Here is a 22,899-nt window from a genome sequence, read left to right on the forward strand (position 1 = left end):
TCATCTGGTGCAAAACTGCAGCCAGACTACTGACTGGGGCCAGCTACTGGGAGCATGTAATGCACCTGTTACAAGAACTGCACTGGTTACCAGTCCGTTTCCGGGCTCAATTCAAAGTGCTGGTCATTGCCTATAAAGCCCTATATAGCTTGGGTCCAGGCTACCTGAAGGACCATATCTCCTTATATGTGCCTTCTCGGCTATTAAGATCAGCAAAGGAAGCTCTCCTCTCAGTCCCATTGCCAGCACAAGCACAGCTGATGGGGCACAGGACAGGGCCTTCTCGGTGGCAGCTCTCAGGCTATGGAATGTTCTCCCTCGGGAGATAGAATGGCCCCTTCCCTTTTACCATTTTGAAAAAAGCTAAAGACCCATCTCTTCAGGCAGGCTTTTAACAATTATAACTGAATCTCTGAATCCCATTTGAGCAGATAATTGTAATCTTTTTTTATGTTGCCATGTTTTAATCTTTTAATTATATTTTAAATTATATATTGTTAAATTTATCTTTTAATATTTAACTTATTTTGTTTTTAAATTGTGTGAATTTTAATGTTGTGAGCCACTTTGTGTCCCTTGTTGGGAGAAATGCAGCATCGTTATCATCATCATCATACTTCAACGTTCCACTGCTGATGTGCAGAAAATGAAATCCCAGATATATCAATAGCTGCTATCATTTAGTGGCTATGAGGGCAATACTACAGTATACACACTCCATGTAAGGTGCATCCACCGACAGAGAGTTTTTTATAGCAGAAGGATGATAGGTCAGTTTTCTGTGCCCTTCTCACCATCTACTCTGGGCCTCTGCTGGGGCCCCCTGCAGCAGCTCTGGAGAAGTGTAAAAAAAATTATTGCATCAGCAGTATAGGATTGCTGATTACACGGATGTAACCCGAGAATGGAAATAAGCCCCTCTGAACCCAATGAGCCTGACATCTCATTTGAGTGCATATGTGGATTATTATTATTATTATTATTATTATTATTATTATTATTATTATTATTATTATTATTATTATTATTATTATTATTATTATTATTATTATTATTATTATTATTATTATTATTATTATTATTTATATCCCGCCTATCTGGTCATGTCAGGACCACTCTAGGCGGCTAACAACATTAAAAAGTAATACAATAAGTATACGTATAAAAACAATTTTACATAACAGAAATACTGAACAGAATGGGGAAAACTGAAGGAGAGGGAGAAGGGGGAAAAAAGGGGGCGTCAGGAATTATCTGATGGGAAGGCCTGCCTAAACATCCATGTTTTTAATTGATTCTTGAAAATACCCATCGAGGGAGTCACGCGAATCTCAGGAGGTAGGTTGTTCCAGAGGCGAGGAGCCATTCTGGAAGGCCAAGTCAACAGTTGGTTTAATATACTGACAGTGAGGAACTGTGAGGATCTGTAGTTTAACAAGACCAGATGAAAAGCCCAAAGTTGGGAATACAAAGGAGATGAGGAACAACAGTGAGAAGAGACTGATTGATACATGGTTTGCTCACAGTACAACAGAACATAGTTTACCGGACCAACATGATTAAAATTGTACAAGCCTTGGAGTACTATTGTGGTGAACCTTAACTAAGTCTGTGCTCTAGGACACATCTAATATTCTCTTGTGGCTGCACACTGCCAAGAAAGAATGACAGTAAGGTATGAAAAGTTCTTCAGAAATGCTCATCCACAGTTATTCGTTCTCTGAGCAATCTAGAAGTTCCTGCGACACAGTTTTAAAAAAAACTCAGCCCTACATGTTATCTACCAACTCACGTTAATATATATTCTCTTCTAAAGTACTTCGGGAAAGAGCACTTTTCAACTCACAACAGCAAGTAAGCAAAAGAAAAACATAACTTTTCTCTTCGGCTGATTTTAATACGCTCTCATAAAGCAAGTCCATACTTTATATTCACCTTGCAATATGTTGAGAGAAAAGCTAATTTTTTAACCCACTGGAGCTGGATAGTATCACTTTAATAGCTGCTGTGCCTCATTACATTTAATTTCAGTGAAAAAATGTATTCCATTCTTGGTAAGAATTGTACTACAAATACAACAAAATACTGTTCAGAGCCTTACATGCAGTGCTCTAATCATCCTTTGCAAAGCATACAGTATTAAGTTCATGAAGGCCTACATTGCAGTATAAAATTCAAAAAGCAAGGTCACAAAAAAACCAACACAACCTCCATCCATTTCTTAAAGCAAACAATATGATAATTAAACCTGTATTGACGAACGGCACCTAGCATATCTACTTACAGAATTAATTCTTAATTTGGTGGACCCACATATTGACTATACATTCATGGTTGTAAAAGCAAAGGTTGTTTTGAGGCCAATTAGGAAAAATAATTTGAATTCAACATCCTGGATGGAAGTGTTATTTTCAAGCAAGCTGAGATGCACCGCAAAAAACAGTCACAAGAGTAATTCATAAAACTGTAAAAAGTAAAAGCATATACAGTGGTGCCTCGTATAACGTTGAACGATGAATCCGCATTGCGATGCGGATTTCCCCATCGCTAATGCAAGGGCATGCTCGCATTACGATGGGGGAACAGCTGTTCAGCGGTTCCAAAATGGCCACCGAAACACACAAAATGGGTGCCGGTACACCCAAGATGGCCGCCGGGACTCTCAAAATGGCCACCGGTACAGCCAAGATGGCCTCCAGAACACAAAAAATGGCCGCCGGTACACCCAAGATGGCCGCCGGGATGCTCAAAATGGCCGCCGGTACACCCAAGATGGCTGCCGGAACAAGGGAAAACATTGGAGAACGGTGAGTTTTGGGCCCATTTGGAACGCATTAAACTTTGTTTAATGAGTTCCAATGGGTTTTTTGGATCCGTTTTACGATGTTTACCCATAGCGAAGGTTAATCCAGAATGGATTTACCTCGCTATGTGGGGCACCACTTATTTGCTTCTTGTCCAGCAAGCATCTTTGTGTCACACCTCAGTGTCTCTCAGTTCCATATCCATATATGCCAATGGAATCCATCAAGTATAAAACAGATGTTATGCCAAACTAAACCTCAATGGATTGTACATTCTTTCATTCATTGGTGCTATGACAGATAAATAAGATGGGAAGGAAAGAAGTCCACACACTTTTCTAGGCATAAACAAGAATCAAAGGGAGAAAGGAACATATTTCCTTGGAGCCACAGCCCCAAATAGAGATATCTCATGGGAATTTTGCTGAGCTCCTGGAAATCTCACTGATCAGGAAATTTCAGAAAGTATTTCGACAACTGTCAGAAACTGAGTATGCCTATCCTCTCAAGGAACAGCAATTCTTGCACAGAAAGGGAATTAAAAGAAACAAAAAAAAGGGACACCTTCTTGCAGGGATCTTGGAAAATCCCTCCTGGCCAAGAAAAGTCACGTCAGGTTGTCTCTGTGAGAAACTAAAAAAAATTAAAGAGAACAAGACACTTAATGAAAATCTTTCACATCCCTGCTCTCATTCATGGCCATACATAGATATACACACATATACATATATGAAAAATGACACTAAAAGTGTTGTCCAATCTGGTCTATTGCCTCAAAGAATGTTATTTGCATATATTCCCATTTGCTGAAACATTTGCTTATATATATATACACACACAGAGAGAGAGAGAGAGAGAGAGAGAGAGAGAGAGAGAGAGAGAGAGAGAGAGAGAGAGAGAGATTGTATTTCAGGTAGCTTATCTTCACATCTCCCATTAACTTGCCTTAGGAAATTAAAAGAGCTGGCTACTTCTTTGAATTTTCATGGATACCAGAAATCTGGATACAACGGTAGACCTTCCTTCAGTGAGGAGTTTTCATGACATTTTTCTGGGCAAAATAGGTCCAGAGGCTTCTGAACTAGCCACTTTAAATTGTTTGTTAAAACAGCAATACGTAACACTTTTTTTCACATAGGTACCTAAAATTTGGGGGCTCAGTAGGCCTTTCTGAGTTGCTAAACTCTGACAAGTTTCAAAGAGATAAGTCAAGGTGTTTTGTGTTATTGACCTTTAACTTTTGTTTTAAATTGCTCAAATTTTGCAAATAGGTATGCTACTTTTCTGCACCATAGCAGGGTCTGTGATTTCTGTGTGTTGGTTATCCACAAAGATTTGCCCTGTAAACAGAATGCAAGCATATTAAGCAACACAGACTGAAATCAAAATCCAGCAAAGTCTAAAATACGAGGGCCAAAAAAGTCTGTGGGGATATAAGGAAATACTGTAATGGAAATGCAAACAAAGAATAAGGAAAGAAGTGCCTGAATCGGGAAATAGGACAACCACCAAAGCACTTACTGCAGCCTCTTCAATGATCAGCTAAAGAAAACAGCTAAAGAAAAATTCATTGCAAATTTGAAAATTAACAATTAAAACAAAGCTGAAGAATGAAGAGCCGCATCAGACAACTAAGCATATAATTTCACACACTGAGTGCAAGAAATGTTTCATGTTAAATACAATAATAGAAATTGCTGAGTGAAAGATAAATATAGGTGTGTTACAATATACTCTACGTGATTAAGATTATATTTCAGATAATGTATTATGTATTTCAGATAATGTATTATGCTAATCACTTTAAATCAGAAAGGCTTTTACTGAATTTAATATCTGAAGCATTGATTTGAAACACATATGCGTATATATACATATATATGCAGAGTAGAGAATATAATATGGTTTAAAGATGTTAGCAGGGCAATATGGTTTATGTAGTCAGGACTGTATATTGGATATGATTGTATGGAAAACACCTCCCCGCATATATGTTTTTGCATGTTTTGTATGTCTGTCTGTGGTATAACAATTAATTTTAAAAAATATATAATTTCAGTGGCATCATACCAATTCTCTTTGATTGGAAAGTGCTACTGAGATTCTTGTCCAGGATTCCAAACTAGCATTATCAATGAATGGTCTATGTCCAGCTCCCCTGTTCCCCCAGTCCAATCACACCACCCTGGCACTATCCTTACACGGTGCTGTCTTCCAACATTTTGAGACATGCACTCTGGCTTTCTTTTACTAGCTGAATCACTGGATTAGTTCTATTCACATCTAATGCGGGCCATTTCAAACTTCATCCAAATTGTTTGTATAGCCCTAAAATAAATCCTAGTCTGGATCCATAGGCAGACCACTTCTACCTGTTTTTTTCCACTAGTGGGGGGGGGGGAATACTTTGGATTCTCATCTTTATCATAAGTCAATAGTTGAAATCCACTAGTAGGCTGCAGCTAGAATAAGTCTCTTGCATCAATGAAACTTACATAGGGGTTGACTCATTTAATCCCCACTGAGTCAATAAGACTATTTTAGTTGACTTACCCTAGGGCAGGTCTCCAATGAGAACTTAAGTGAATGGACTGGGTAATATTAATCACCTTAGGAATACAACAGACCTAAGCTGCTTAGGCTTTATACATCTCAACAACTGTGGTTACATTTTGAAGATTCTGACCAGTCTTCCAATTATAGTAATGTAATTTGAGTATAAGTCAAGCATAGACAGCTTTGGTGAGATCACTCCTTTCTTAGAGAAGGAATGGAGTTGGTAGTCTCCAGTATTTGGCAAAGCTGACATCTGAGCATCTCTAGTTACGTCAGGATTTAACAGCATCCTGACTGTCATGGTCAAACTGACCATATTTGGCAAAGGCTTAATACGCCTCAATTAATATGGACTTTGCATGACTCCTTTAATAGTATCATCTAATTTACCACTAAATTTGAATTCTACCTGAGATTAACTTTAATTTTCAGATATTTATACCAACTGGCTCATCTGTATCTGCAAGAAATCTCATACCGGATTGATTCCGAGGCTTTAGGCTACATATGAGGGAATGTTATTGTTTATTGATTTAATCATTTTGAAAACCAAAGCAGCAGAAGGCTTCGCTTAAAAGTCTCTTCTTGTATTAAAGAATTCAGAATTCCCCTTATTTTCTAAATTTCACCTTACATTTCATCTTAACATGGCATGGTTATCTCATAGTAAATCTGCATCATCAGAAAGCAAGTCAGTGCACTCTGTTTCCACAAACCCACCTTTATCTGGTAAAGCCCTTCATGCCTTATGTCACTTTGTTCCAGAAAACCCTCCCATGTCTTCAGCTGGGAGTGGGGTGAGAGGAGGCTGAAAAATCTGTTGCCCCCCTCCCCAGCTTGCACAACTAGAAGTATTTTCAGTTACAGCAAAGCCACTACTAGATACAGCTCCATGAAAATGCACTCTTTACGAAAACAGTGGCTCAACTTTTTAAAAATTGAAGATATATTCACAGAGAATATTAATATTCAATTTGGGGTGCTGTAAAACTGATCTACTGTGATTTTATTCTCAGAAATATTTTTATAAGGATCCTGCCACCAATTTTAAATGTAACATTTAAACTTGTAACATAACTTTAATTTAATATTTTCATAGCTTCAGACAACGGACCCATTCCCATGACTGTCTTCTACACTAGATATAGATATATCAATATATATATCTAGATATAGATATATCTCAATGCTCCAAATTGTTTTCTAAACCACGTGTCTCAAGATTTATTTTATTTGACATATTTTAATAAGGGCTTCGAATTTTAAGTCAAAGGACTATACCTTACTTCTATATACTGTATAGTCTAACTTTATTAGTCATTTTTTCCATCAGCATTGTGTATCTTATTCCTAAATGCTTGTAATGAGAGCTCTTGAGCATTTTTCCAATTTCTAGCTATCTCAGATCTTGCAGTGCCTCTAAGATTTGCAACTAATTCTTTATTTTCAGGTTTCTCATTTCCCCCTGTAAATAATGAGACTAACAATGTGTAGCCTGTATAATTAAAAAAAATTTGTAAACCGCCCGGAGAGTGCTTGTAGCGCTATGGGGCGGTATATAAGTCCAATAAATAAATAAATAAATAAAATAGATAGATAGATAGATAGATAGATAGATAGATAGATAGACAGACAGACAGACAGACAGACACACACACACACACACACACACACACACACACACACACACACACACACACTGTGATAAGTATATCCTTTGGAGGATATACTTATCACAGTGAGAAATAGTGGTAAGTAATTTTGCCCTTTATGTATATGCAGTGTATATACATATATAGTACAGTATATATATTTTGAAACAGAAGGTTTGAAAAAAGCAAATTAATATAGTTCTCTTGCAAATACAAGTCCTGAGATAATGAAATTGTGGGTCATAGATATGTTAATCTCTAAGTATTGTGGTTGGTCAAATTATGTTTTGATTCTATATTTCCAACAAAATGCACTTCAATATATATATAAAACAAGCAACAAAGAGAGGGAATTTAAATATTAAACTTTAAGATACTGTATATGAAAAAAGACATTCTGACAGGATGAAAGCATTAACAAAGTTTGGCAAAAAGAATCTAACAAACTAGCTTTGTAGGCCACAGATGTCAAAGATCAGACATCTTTCTTCTACAATTTAAATGGGCTTTGCATTGATTCTGTAACTCTCCATATTTCATTTCCTTCTCCCTCACGCAGTAAAACTGGCAGCTCCCTAATTGGATTTAAATTTTAAAACATCTAGATGGTATATTCAAATTTAAATGTTGGTATTTTAATAATTTTTCTTCTCAAATGGTTATAAGAGATGCTGCAGTGCGGTGATAAATATAATATATTCAGTAAACCTACATTGACATCACATGGTAAAAAATAGGCAGTTATTACTTTAGATTCAGGCACTAACAGACAGTTATATGCTAAGCCACTTGCATATTCATGGCCTTCAGAAAACTTCTGTAATAAGGAAAACAGTAACTAGGTCTAATTCAGCTCATGTAATCTGCAAACATGATCATGTGTATCAAAACATCCAAAGAACAGTTTGCAATCAACCAACCTTTCCTACCAAAAAACACAGCTTCTCTCAGTAGAATGGCTTGGGTGATTCTCCAGCAAAAATGTTGATGGTGCACAGGTGAGGAGGGAAAACTCTGCTTTTGTATAATTAGATACCAAGCAACATTTGAATAATAATTTCTTTTCTTTTACTCTGTATCAAGAATAGGCAAACTATGCCTCTTTCAGACATTGCTATAGTACAGTTCTCAGTGTTCATTACCTTTGACTACACTGGCTGAAGTCAATGGAATTTCAGCCCAGCAACATCTGGAGAGCCACACTGAACCCAACGTTGCTCTATATCAAAATACATTTATATTTCACGCTCCAGGTAGAAATGTTAGGTCCTCATACATATTTCAAGCTTTACAACTTGCAAAGTTTCTAGACAGGCAATGTTGTGAGGATTGGTTTAAAAGATACATTACTTTGTCATTTGAGCATATTGGTTATTTTGTAAACACACCAGTTTGGTTGCTCTTCTGTTCTTGAAGGGTAATTGTTATTTCTCACCACTGGATCTACAGCTCCTTGTAGTATATCTTTGACCACTTCCAAGGGGCCCCGATGCCCTAGGACCAGGGTTTTTTTTTGGGGGGGGAAGGAGAGCAGTAAGAGAGATACAGGAAAAAAGGAGGGGCAGGGACATCTTGTGTCATTAACATGAACTCAGCTAGACTCACAGAAGAAAGCCAGGATTTAATGAGTGATGGCATCTTCAAGATCAGAAATCCACAAAGTGCTCCTCTATATGTAATTTGTTCTTTCTTTCTTCCTCACTTTATCTTCAAACAACCCTCTTAGGTAAGGTTAGGACAGAGGATGAGCCCAGTTTTATACATATTTGCATATGACATTTATGTTGATCATATTCTAAACTAATAAAAGTAATGAAGAATATAATTTGCAAGGGTCAAATGACTAACAAGATGAGAGAAGTAAATGTTTAATAGGGTGGAGAGATTGAAGCCACATTGCACCATGCACTAGATAAATTACATTTCAAGCAGCCTCAACTGGGTGATAAACTGGCACTGACAGACATCCTCCTCCTCCTCCTCCTTTCTGTTTTAAAAATTCCCTGTTTGACTGCACCTCCACTCCTTCCTTCCTTCCTTCCTTCCTTCCTTCCTTCCTTCCTTCCTTCCTTCCTTCCTTCCTTCCAGCTTACAAACTGCAATTGTTTAGAGGTTATCAAAGTTCTGTGTTTTCTGAGAATGAAGTGAATATACCAGGGTATTTTGCTATACAGAGGAACATTTCTAACAGAGAGAAGAAAGAAGAGGAAACTATGCAAGGTTTTACCCTAGAAGCTGTGAACTCAGTTCTGATTTTAAAAAGACTTCTAACTATTTTGGAATGTAATATCACAAGCCAACAAGCAAATAGAAGAAATAATTAGTTTTCACACTACAGTAACTTTTAGATAAAAAGGTACTGGGCAAAGCCATAGGGAAAAGTGGACACAACTACCCGTATGTGATCTGTCCAATTAATTTTGAAGATAAATTCTATTTGTTACCTAAAGTAATTTCCTGTGGGAATGTGCCAAGAAGTATAATGAGTTTAGGACGGTGAGTCAAACAGTGGGTTTTGTAGCTAATGCAAAGAATGAATTATGGTGGAGTGCACTGCTCCACATTATTGCTAATTATTTGTTAAACATCAAACACATGAGAAGTCATCTGTGCTGCACAAGATTTGTATCACTTACCAAATACAAAGTAGCAAAGGTAGTGATGGATGAGATCACCACATAACTAGAAATTAGTTACAATGCCAAATTGCCTTCATCAGTATCTTTTTTTAATATTATATTCTCCCCCCTTCCCAAAGAAATATGAACATTTAAACAAAATTTCTATTTTATTAGCAATGGCTCCAAAGTCTAAATGCTCAAACTGGTTCAATTTTGCACAGCCTCCAAAGCTGTGCAACCTTTGCATCTTCACTCTGAAGTAAACCCTACTGAGTTCAAAGTGGTTCAGTGGCTGTAATCCAGAGTAGGCCCATTGAATCAGTGGGAATTTGGTGCTACTGCATTTCAGCCACTGTCATTTAAGTGCACAGAGGACTGTGTTAAAATGGACAGGGCACTACAAGATTCTATTAAAATTGAGTGGGGCACTACAAGATTCTGTGTGAGCATGAACATTTTGGATTCTGGTCAGAAATGTCTTCTTGTTTCCCATGTAATAGTAGTATTCTATTTCATGTGGGAGTAACTCTTAAAAGAATTTACAAAACTATAGGAGACTTAATTATGAAAGGAATTGTTTTATAATGAGAGCCACACCATTTGCAATACTTTTGTTAATTTAGTGAAAGTGATTTTTTATTAAGTTACTATAATTAATGAAATACAAATGAACATCTACTGACATAACTCTTGCACTTTAATTTTATTTAATACAATTGTGTTACAGTACTAAAATATGTCTGCTCAGGTCAAGAAATTGTTGGTGGAATATGTACTGTGAAACACAAGATCAACTCCACTGAATAGATGAACAGCATAGGATGGGAGAGAAAGAATGCTTGGAATCAGATGTGTTCAGCAACTCTCTTTCTAATATAACAATTACAAAGTTACAGACTTACCGCCAGATAGAATGTAAATCATCTGTACAACAACGAATCAGTGCAAAAAATTGTAGTCCAAAAACGAAGCCTTCTCAGATTCTGCCTGAATTTACTAGGGAAGGTCACAAACTTAAATTTCAAATATATTTATCTGCCTGTTCAAAAACTGAGTAACTCGGAATGCAATGGTTTTCACATGTATAGTATATTTGGCAAATTTCAGTATCAAGACCAAATTTGAGAAAAAGACAGAAGGAAAGCACAGCATGGATCTGTGCTCACAATCTAAACCCCCCTTTTTACATGCATTCTGGAGCCAGCTTGGGCCAAGATGTTTTTGAGGATTTTCAGTGTACCATTTCACATAACCTGATGTTAAACTCGGTTCAGCACTAAAACCTACTTAGCTCAAAAACAAAGGCAATTGCAATGACAGCTCTTTAAGTTACAAACTGAATATATTCAGCCTAACTTCACAAGGTTGCTATGAACATACTGTAATATGGAGCTGAAAAAAATCAAATTATGTCACCTTGAGCTCCTGGGAGGAAGATCAGGATAAGAGTGCAGTAAATAAATGAATTCTAACCTCAAGATGCCATACGGTTTAATCGGCTTGTTTTTCTTAAAATTAATTAAGCATTTCATTGCAATACCTAATCCTTAGAGATTAACTGCAAGCTAGTTTTGAAGTCAGTTTGTATAATATTCTTTGCATCCTTCACCAAAACATAAAATGTTTTCATGTTAAAACGAAAATGGAAAAGAACAAACACCTTAATTATCTCTGTTAATTATCTCTGTTGTGTTAATTGAAGATATCATTTAAAAGGTGTCATTTATGGTATTGATTATTTTCTAAATCTAAGAGCCCTGACCATGCTTTCTTCTCCAAAACCATTGCCACTGGAAGATACCCTCCAGACTGGCCTTCAGACTTGGTTTCTTCTGCAATATCTGGGCAGCTTTGAGGATGGCAGATTCCCCTTTGTTGCAGGTTTTTAGCCAGAAGTTTGACAGCCGCTGGTCAAAGATAGTTTAGTTGCAGATTTCCTGCTTTGACAGAGAGTAGACTCAAAGACCCTTGGAAAACCTTCCAGCTCTATATTTCTAGTCATGATTCTAGTCATTAAGTATTCAACTCAAGGTTGAAGTTGGTCTGGCTGGGAAACACACAGACTGAATTACCTACATGCTCTGTGTGCCCTTTTCAGCATTCCCACATCTAGTGGTCTCTGCCTTACTGTGTATCTTTTCATTTTACACAGACACTATGAATGGTCTTTCCCCTTTTGGTACAATTCTCAGATAAGGCATAAGGGCTGAATGGTATAACTCTCTTTGCCCCCCTTTCCCCCTTTTCTCATCAGCTTTGTTTCAGCTGCTTTAAACACATTTATTTCCCTCCCAATTTCAAAGAATCACCTCCTTCTCCTCTCTTTCAAGCCCCACATTCTGTGGAACTGTTCCACATTCTGTGGAACAGCCTGCAGCAGTTACTATATTGCTTTTTGTGTTTTTTCAACTCTGATTTTCTCTCCACTGCTTGTAGTCTAGCGCTTTAAAACAGCAGTCCACCCCCTGCTATATACTCTAAAAAGTTCCACAAACTTTGTCCACTGTACTGAGATAAACTTGTTAGTTCAGATTATTATTCTCCAGTGAGAAGACATCACTGTCTCATCGTCAAAAGCTTATTATGCTTTATTATACAAAGAAATAGATCTTCAACACTAGCCATCACCACAATCACCTTTTTCTAAAATCATATGCAATTGTTCTTTAGAAGAATATATAATCAACATACCTGGCCTTCCCATCTCAGCTTTTGATATCTGTTCCCTAAATGTTCCACTGAGAAAAGAAGCATGCTTCCTTTTAGCCATTGTGGTTCGTGGAGGCATGTATTCACTTTTACATTGTGACTTCTCAAACGATTTTTGAACATCATAGGAACCTGGTGGGGGAGCTTCCTGTAAGAGAGACATCACAAATGCTGTATTACAGCCGCTGCAAATTTTATTTCTCTGTAGAGAAACTACAAGCATAAAAAATCATCTACTACCAGGAAAAATGTATAGCCAGTTCATGTAAGTCTGATATGCTATTAACTAAGCCAGTGGTTCCCAATCTTGAGTCTCCAAATGCTCATGAACTAAAACGCTAAGAAGCTTTCACTACTGGCCAGGAATTCTGAGAGTTATATTCCAAGAACACCTGGACACAAGGTTGGGAACTATTGAACTAAGGGTTTAGAATGGAATTCCTTACAACCACCATTGCATGCCATCATGCCAAAGGAATGAAATTGTGGTCCACACCATCGTTCTCAACCCTAGAAGTATAACATGTGAGAAAACATGTGAGATTTAGCACAGTGTTCTGCAGCACATTCCAGCCATTATTGTGCTCTGTACAATAATGTTGCCCATTATAGTTCAATACTGGTGCATATTCAGTATATTCAGTGTACAGTTATATATCAGTTTGACACTGTATTAACTGTCATGGCTTGGTTCTGTAGGACTCTGGGGCTTGTAATTTGGTGAGGGATTTAGAATTCCCTGCTACAGAACTCTACTACATCTCTACTATCTGTGACTGTCGTTCCGTAGCAAAGAATTTTAAATCCCTCAACAAATTATACAAATCCCACAATTTCTTAGAATGCAGTCATGACGAAGTGGTATTAAACTGATCTAAAGGTGAAGTGTTGATTGAACAACTTTTTTATCACAAAAAATATGGCTTTAAAAAACCACAAACACAATAGGACATTTGAAACATACTGGAATGGGTAGAATAAGAGAGAAAGAAAAACAGAGCCAGAAAACAGACTAGACCATATTCCTTTCTCCCTAGAAGAATACAAAAAATGGGAAGGTTAACCTAACACTAACAGTTTTAATATATACACACACATTTAAACAGAGGTGATTATTTACATTTATATACTGTGTGAAGTGATAATGTATTTCCTTATTCAGCAATTCTAATTTAACAGTTCTCTCTCCATTCCAATTGAGGAATATTAATTTATTATCCAAGATGAACCCGTTTACTTCAAATTTAATAGTTTCCAATTAAGCTAAAACATTTACTCTTCCATCATTTATAAACTCTCTTTCTGCTAAGTTGCTATATTAATATTTTTAATCAACATCAACGGAACATTAGTATTAATAATGATGATAATAATTCTAGGTTAACTATGCAAAGCTGCAAATAGCAGGCTTAAATTGTATGTGTAGTGAAGGCTCCCATCTGATCTTCCAAATAGTCAATTTAATTTTATACTGCACTGGCAATATTTTTTTCTCACATTTTTCATGCACAGGAATAATTCTTTTCAGTGGCCTATGTTTTTAAGAAGCTCCTGTTCTTTGTGAGAATCCAGGCAGGATGAGCGAGCAAATGGCAGTTTCAATCTTACCTTTTCACTTCCCCCATCCCACACATAGCTCTTCCCAGGGCTAGCTCATGTGCTGAATAGTTTTGGGGGAGGTACACCTCATACTCCAATCTTGAGCTACCCAGAAGCCCATTTTCAGTTAACAGTAGAAGGAAGAGGGGAAGTGGTCAACCATACTTCCCAAGGGAATAGCAACAGAAAAATCCCTGTCTTGAGTCCTCACCAACTTTAAACACCGTATGTTGGCTAAGCCTGAAGTCTTCAGTGTTAAGTATATGATAGTTTGCAATGTGTCATTTCCAGCCAGTTGTTTAAATCAAACAACCTAATCTGAAGAATAAAAGGTATCATTCTCAACAGTGTGCCACCATCAGATCTACCCAAAGGATCGAACTTCAGGAAACCCAGCAGCATTAGCTTCCTTGCAAAATCAGCTAGAATCAAGTAATACTTCTTGAGCCCCATAAAAAGTTGTCTTGTCTGACAATTAGTTCAAAGTTCCTGGCAAATAAAGATTATTGTTCCTACTGGCGTTCCCTTACTCTCCATTTTCACAGGAGCCAGGTCTCATTCCATCTTATATTTCTTATAATCATGGGGAGAAAGGTATTTAAATCACTGATAACCAAGAGTTTTATGCTTCAAGTCAAATGCCCATTTCAAACAAGTTCCTATTCTCATAACACTTTCCATTAAAGTCTAAAGATTCTCTTATGCAACTCCTTAAAAATTCAATCACACTCCTTGTAGGTTTTGAACTCTGCTTCAAATATTGAAATGCACAAAGACTGACATGTAATTGTAATTCAATTTTATTCTGGGTGCAATGTAATCTTACTAATATCTTTATTAGACATAAAAGGATGAGGCACTTTACAAGGAGTCTATCATTCATTAATACTATTGAAGAACTGTCATGATCAAACGTTATTTTTAATATTTTTCATATATTGTATAGGATTCAACTAAATTCTGTTTTTCATTATTCATTGCATAATTTTTAACTATGTAGATCACAGTGATTGTGGATCAACATCTTAATATATCAAAAGTAAATTTAAAACCTCTGGTGATAATTTTTGGCCTTGCAATATTTAAAAAAAATCCTCTTAATCACCAGGTTTGCACATTTCTTATTCAACACTGTATGCATCAAATTCCTCAGTGATTATTTTTTTAATAATAGATACGCATCTGCTTCTGCATTAAAGAAGGGAATCACCGCATCTGAGTGCAATTTAACCCTCCAAATAAGCAAGCTGTGTAAATATAAATTCCACCCTATGTAATAACCAGATTCACTTGCGTTCTATCAAAATAAACAAACATAACACAAATACTTTTTCAAATATAAGCCAAATCTGTTTTGACATTTGGTCTGTTCTAGAAACTTTCAAGTTGATCATAAAGAGAAAACAAAGGAAAAAAATCCTTATCCCCTAGTGAAAGGGTGACCAACCAACCAACCTGAGATGTGGAGACAGATCCTCATTACTTAAATCCCCCTTTGTGTACCAAGATGGCATCAGGGGTATGGCCCCGAATCCACTGACTCCCTAAGCTGCAACAGTGATAACAACACGTGGAGCTTCCAGAGAGAACTGCAGCAACAGATCTTACTTTGTTGCCTTCTCACTTTCCTAATACAGAGAAAGGAACAGGAGAAAAGGCCAAGTATGTCCAAGAAATCCTTCGGGAATTAATCGACTGTGCTTTACTTCTGGCTCGCCTTTCCTGATCAGGAAAGGTAAACATGGAATGAAATCATGTTTTCTCATTTGGGACTTTGAGAGCCGGCTGAGTCTCAACTACAGGATCCAGCCAGCTATACCTCACAGGAAAGGCAAGTGGGGGACCAAAGTTGGACTTGGGCATTCAGTTTCCTCACTTGTTATTTTGCTAACATAAGCAGAGATGAAGAGGACAGCACTGCTTTTACACAGGCTCTACATAGGAACAAGTACTCAGGTTTTTGTGGCTTTTTACTTGAGTGTAAAGCCTACGCACAAGTGGAAAAGTTATTCAAACATGTCATGTGACCAAAATAACAAGGAAGAAGTTGGGAGTAGCTTCTACCTGTAAACATTTTGGTATTTCCAGAACAGAATGACAGACTGAGGCTTCTGGAAAATAGAGAACTGAAATACAGTAACCCCCCCCATATCCACGTGCCCCCCCCACAGATGTTGAAAAATGCCTATTATAGTAAACACTATTTTAATAGTGAATGCTATACATTGCATGGTCTCTGGCTCCTTCAATTGGTCAATTCTAGTGATGACATCATTAATATACTTTTCTCTAGCAAACACTATACACAGCACAGTTTCTGGCTTGCTCTAGAGGCCAGTTCTGGTAACTTCATCTTTAGAAATAGACATTTCTAGGAATTTTCCTTTAATATTTTTAATATTTTCATGCCATAACTACAGGACCCCACTGCAGACAGAATTAGAAATAAATTTGTACCTCCCTTAGAAAAAGTCCTATGTAGCTTTTGGGCTTCACTATAAGATCCACAGTAGAGATGGGGGTGAATACATAAATGGATCAGGTTTTATGACAAAAATAGCTGATTCATTAAATATTTGTTGTTCATCAAATTTTAAGTCCCGACGAATATGGATCAACTAATACTTTCCCATTTTTATTCATCATTTGTATTTAATTTAATAAACACCATTCTGTCTACCAGCCATCGATCAACTGATCAGTGGGCCAAAAGGCAGCCACCCACCCCCACAGACACCTACCCCCACACCCTACCTCTCCACTCCCTTCCTTTTCCTACCTTAGTCAGTCAGGAGAAACTGTAAAAGAGAAAAACTGTTGTTCGAAATGGTATCAAAACAAAATTAGAACATCAGCAGAATCTTACACTTCTTGCATATTTTTAAGCCGCTCGTTGGTATCTTTTGGCTAGTTGGCCAAACACTAATTTCAGTCCTGTTTCAATGGGGTGCCACCTCCCTCTTATAATCAGCAGAATACAAGAGAAACCAATTGGCATGTGTGCCTGAAAATAAGCTTTGAATAAATAGCCCTGAAATGTTTTCCCAAGCTAGAGGAATTGTAGAACCTCCCCACTCATCCCAAGAAAATAAACATCACACCAAAAACCAGATGAGAACAAAAATGCCATATTTAATGTATTAGGTGGAAAACAAGCTGGCATTCCTTTAGTTTATTTATTTATTTGTTTGTTTGTTTGTTTGTTTGTTTGTTTGTTTGTTTGTTTGTTTGTTTGTTTGTTTATTTATTTATTTATTTATTTAAAATATTTTAAGGGCCACTTTCTTTTAAAAAGACACAAGGAGGATTACACCATTAAAAGACAATATTTAAAGCTAAAAACAATGAGTATACACTGTACTAAAAAAATCAAACAAATACCACATTAAAAATGGTAAATGAAAGCAACACCACAAACACATTCAAAGCAATAAGACATAACAATCCATTTAAAAACCCCTTCCAAGCAGAAAACATGGCTGGCCTCAGGGGTCAAGAGGCTGTTTCTTGTGACTAGAAGTTAAATGACTATCCTTATGCACCTTGTGTTTTGAAAGCTATGTCAAAATACCACTTGACATAGTTAAAGCATCAACATTAGGATCCAGAACTGGGAAAAGTTACTTTTTAGGAGCATAGTGTCCAGAACCTCAAATCAGCAGGGTTACTAGGGGATTCAGGGAATCATAGTCCAAGAAACTATTTTTCCAAGCTTTTTAAAAGATCTATTCATCTAGCCAAGCTCATCTCTCTCCCATCAAGGGAAGTCCAAGCAATACACTGCAAACGTGAGAGATTTATGAATGTGATTTATCATATTGTATAGAAAAAGAAAGGACACCGACATTTAAGAAGGCATCACATTTGATTATACCGCCAATGTTTTGAAGACAACCCGCCCTGAAAAACATGCTAGAGAAAAAAGTTACATATTGCTCTTGCTTTCCTAAAACTATCTCTGCTCTTCAGTTTGTTGGCCCTTATCCACTCTATTACTTAAGCCAGGATGCACTCAAGAATTTGCACAGCATCACAGCATAATTTAATCTTATGGATGAACTGACCCACCAAGCCCCAACTGATTCAATGGACCTATTCTAGTTGTGACTTACTACTGGATTTCAGCCACCTTATTTGTAAACCACATACATCAAGAGTTGGAGAATACAGGATTATAGTTAATCCTTTAATGATATTTGATGTCCCAGAATGTCAGAAAGTTGATTTCATGTTTGGTTTTAAGATGTAATGCAGCAGAATGAGATGATGGACTGTACTACCTCAGAAATGTGAGTGATCTTTTTCTTTATATTCTCCTACAATTTAAACCACCTGCTATAGAAAATGAGAACGAAAAAAAGAACTCTCTCTTCCTCCCCTGCCCCCCAAATATGCTAATTTTGTACTTTCAGGGTTAATTTTCTGGCTTCCATCTTTTGTTTTGCTTTGTTGGTAAAGGAAATGACATTGGTTCCATATTTTGATTTGGAACAGAATTTTGGGAGAATGTGATTGCTGTTTTCCCTTCTTGTAGTGTGCAAATCTATACAAGAACATTCAATAAGAAGATATGTTCTCTCAACTGTGCAGAACTCCATTTTACTTTGTTCATATGTCAAGTAGAAAAAATGCTTGTAGGTTAAAACACTGAAGTTTCCTTCATGGAAAGTGTACCTACAGACAGGAAGGGCTTGAAAGTTTCAATGCTGGGTACTGTTGACCCTTAGCTTCTTCTTGCCTTCACAAGAAAAGAAGTAGCCCGACCATGCCAAATTAATCTAAGAATAGCTCCAGACTGAATGGTAGGAAAGATTAGCAATCTGAGAATGCTGGAAGTACACCATAGAATAGTAGACTACAAAAGTGATAAATAAACAAACTAATTAGATTGTTGCAACACATATGGTATAAGTAGGGGTTCCCCGATTAATAAAAAAAATTTGAGCTACTATGGCCCCATTCTCTTGTGGCCCATTCTGGACTATCCATTCTTTTTTAAGAAAACAAGAAAATAATCCTACACAACCCAACACTTCTAGCAGCCACCTGCTTAGCAAGACCTCAGTTTAGTCACTTTCATATCCACAAATGAGTTCAACAAAGCCACCAGCATAAAAAAAGTTGCATATTTTAATAGTGTTCTCTTGGCTCACATGACTGAGCCAGCAGAGAGCTGCTGCTGGGGAAGATGCCAGGCACAGCCCTGCCTTGAATTATGTGAGCATAAGTTTTTATCAAGGGCTGATCATTTATCAAAAACCAAGACACAAATAGTAAAAGTTGTCAGGTGACAATTCCTTGAAGTATATAACAATGGTCTCTGTAGAACCATTTATTGTTGCCTACAGTTAAACATACTTGTGTTGTGGGCACATAATGACATCTGACTGATTTGATTTATGCTGCCTGAAATCTAGAAGAAACCAGGGATTTCCCCAATGTCAGCTCATACTCCCTAAATCAGTAGTCACAGGATGATGTGACACATTCATCAATATAAACTGCTACAGGATCAATGGCTTATTAATGGACAACTTAGCATTTATTTCACCCAAAGGACATCTCTATTCCAAGAGTACCTCCCTAAAGGTATACAATACAGTTCTGTCTTCAGTGAGGGTTGGTGGGGGGAGGAATACCTGATGAACAACAAAAATCCACTGCTATAATACTGTTGGCTCCTGGACAGCATAAAGCACTTGAATTGTAACATTTGTGCAAAAGAGAGAGATCACGACAGCTTTCTGCTCCCATATCATCACCGCTGCACTAAGAAAGGAAGAACTCCAACTTGAGACAAGTCATATCAGATATATAAGCTAACAATGTTAAAACTTCTGCAGACTAAAGGTAAAGGTAAAGGTTCCCCTTGACAATTTTTGTCCAGTTGTGTCCGACTCTAGGGGGCGGCGCTCATCCCGCTCTTCAAGCCATAGAGCCAGCGTTTGTCCGAAGACAATCTTTCCGTGGTCACATGGCCAGTGTGATTTAGACACGGAACGCTGTTTACCTTCCCACCGAGATGGTACCTATTTATCTACTCGCATTTGCATGCTTTCGAACCGCTAGGTTGGTGGGAGCTGGGACAAGCAACGGGCGCTCACTCCGTCGCGTGGATTCGATCTTACGACTGCTTGGTCTTCTGACCCTGCAGCACAGGCTTCTGCGGTTTAGCCCACAGCGCCACCACGTCCCTCCCAGACTGGGTACTAATATTTTTTTCAACTGCCATGATTTCCTCCTTGTTTCAAACTACCAGTATCTTCTGTCATGTTATGGGGCTCCAGTGACAGTACTTTATTATTTCAGTCCTTCACTTTTAGATCCAGAAAAGAGAAGTGTTGATTAGCATACTAAAAACTTACACGAGATATACTGCTATGCAGAAGACGTGAAAACTGAAATTAACGTGAGGTCGCAGCTTAAGCAAAATAGTTGTAAAAAAACCAACCTGAAAATAAGACCAACAAAGTATACATCTAATAAAGGTACATCAAATTGCACCTCAGATAAAATTCAAATTTAGAACATAATCACATAAAATCATAGACAATAAAAATAATTTTGGCAAGATTATTGAAAATGTTGGGGTAGAATGGGGTTGCATCTAAAATAAGTAAGAGTGCAAGCATCTTGTGCACATTCCAGGTACTTTATATATGTGTTATGGCTGTCCATATTTCCTGTTCACATCCTACTTTTCCAGGAAACCCCAAAAACTGAACCTGATAGCCCAATGGTTTTCTGACATGGCTCCTATGCTATATATATACCAGGCAATACGCATCTCATATATATATGAGATATGTATTGCCTGGTATTGCCAAACAAATAAAAAAGATACTGAAGTACTAAACGGAGACTAAAGATTTGTTCATATATTGGTAGGGAGCATTTCATTGCTTAAAGTATTACCCAATAAATAATGACATGGATATAGGGCTATGATGCTTCTATGCTCATCAAGTGGGTTTCAGAATGGTCTCTTCAGATTAATAAAGCTTCACAGCAGGCTGAATATCACCTCATTACTTCCCACTCAAATTGTCTCAGAGAAGCTTCACTCTGGTTACTAGAAACAAGAAAGAGTGTCTCTGAATTCTTATTTAACCATGCTTAGTTTCCAAGCAATGAAAAAGAACAACAAGGACATCCTTGGGAAGAGAAGGAGACAAAAAGTCTATAAAGGTTTGTGTCAGTTTGTGAGACACAAGAAAGATGGAAAGGCTTTAATACTGGTTTATTAGATGCTATTTTAATCACTCACACCATGGAACATACAAAAATGGCAGAAAAATCCAATAGAAGCTGTCACAATATCATGCTGGTTTTCATTAAATTTGTTGAAAGGGGACACAGCATGGAATTATTAAACGACTTTCAGTGGTAAATGAGTAAAATGCCTCATCTATTTATAGCCATCATACTCAATCATTACACTTTTTTTAATAACAGTGACACCTCCTAGTTAAGCATCTTGTCAGCATTTCTAAGCCAGATATTTCCAAGGGTATTGTAATGAATACACAGGAATATGTAACAGAAATCAAGCCATAACAATATATACTTAATTATGGATTTCATAAAGATCCTCACAAAACTATTGGCCAGAATCTGTTGGTGTACTTCCACTAGATCCTGATGTTTCCACCAGAATCTGTCATTCCCCTCTTCCCCCTTCCCCAGAGATATGGGAAACATTTTCAGAGCAGGTTTTTGGTGTTGTAGAGGGCAGAGATGTTGGCAAATATTTGGGTCTGACTCCCAAGCCCATGTCAGAATCTTTGGTACCAAGTCCCTAGTTCCAAGCCCCAAGTCCAAGTCCTAATTAAAACAAGCTTTTCTCACCCCCCCCCAGAAAACAAGGGAGAGGTGGGTGGGTTCAGAGGCGCAAGTTGAGCCCAAGACATGGGGGGGGGGGACGGACAAGTAGAGTCCAAGTCAAGTTGCAGTGCAACTTGAGTCTGACTTGATACCAAGTCTCATGACTCAAGTCCCCATCCCTGGAAGAGAGCTGCAGAAGGAACAGGAGGGAGCCTCCGTTCCACTGGTATTGGATTCAAAGGTGCACCACTTTGGGATCTGAGTCCCAAGCCTGACTCCGAGTCTTTGGTACCAAGTTCTAAATTCCCTCCTCTCTGATACTAACCATTCAATTTCTCCTCTTCCCACCAAACACTAATTAGTTTATAGCTCACCCTCTTCTCCAGCAGTAAGACAACTGGGAAAACTGTCCAAATGCCATAGTACACATGTAAGAAGGCTTTTCAGAATTTTCCTAGACAATAGTTAGTCTCGTTTCTTTTTGAGAACTCATAAGTGTTACTGAAGTAAACTATTACATCACCATTTTGATCACACCTACATTTCTGGAACTGTTATTCCCTGATAATTATGGGCATACAACTGTTTGAACTATTTAATGTTAGAAATTTGGCTTCGTAAAAAGAGAATATATTTCTCAATTTCTAAATAAATTCAGGATTCCTTTGCCTATTCAAACACATCTTCAACATTTTATGAATCAAAGCAATCACAAGTCTTGCATTTAAATGTGTGTAAATGGCAATTAATAGCTTACCAACTGCTGAGTTTGAATTGATTACCGTGTCTCATTTTGCAATAGTCTCCAATTTATTTATATGTGCGTAAGTTGTGCAAAAATAATTGATTTTCTAAATAGCAAGAAGCAAGGAACTTAAGCAGCTGGTTGCTAGAGGAACATGTCAAAAATTCTTTTGCTGTAAATGTTGCTGTAGAATTTTGCATAAAGATTGGTACCAGAATAGATGAATCCTGTTCACATACTGACATTCAAATCAAAAGCTGGAACAAAGCGTAGAGAAGCAGAGTTAAAGCTTTCAAAGCACACAGAAATTCAGTAAGGTAAACTAGGTAAACTCTCCAGGACCGGATGAACCCTGGCCCCTAGCTACCAGGAAACTTCTTGCTGTCTCT

At 37.4% G+C, this 22,899-nt stretch overlaps 1 protein-coding gene across 2 annotated transcripts in view; it reads right to left on the bottom strand.

Annotated features, from left to right (window-relative positions):
- STPG2 (sperm tail PG-rich repeat containing 2) overlaps positions 1 to 22,899 on the bottom strand; it is a 274,188-nt gene that overhangs the window by 157,121 nt on the left and 94,168 nt on the right. For both annotated transcript variants that reach the window (XM_020802913.3, XM_078394602.1), the window contains exon 11: positions 12,325 to 12,490. In XM_020802913.3, the coding sequence (XP_020658572.3) occupies positions 12,325 to 12,490 (166 nt within the window). The remainder of the gene's footprint in view (positions 1 to 12,324; positions 12,491 to 22,899) is intronic.

The sequence above is a fragment of the Pogona vitticeps genome, chromosome 5 (assembly GCF_051106095.1).
Source record: "Pogona vitticeps strain Pit_001003342236 chromosome 5, PviZW2.1, whole genome shotgun sequence".
Taxonomy (NCBI): domain Eukaryota; kingdom Metazoa; phylum Chordata; class Lepidosauria; order Squamata; family Agamidae; genus Pogona; species Pogona vitticeps.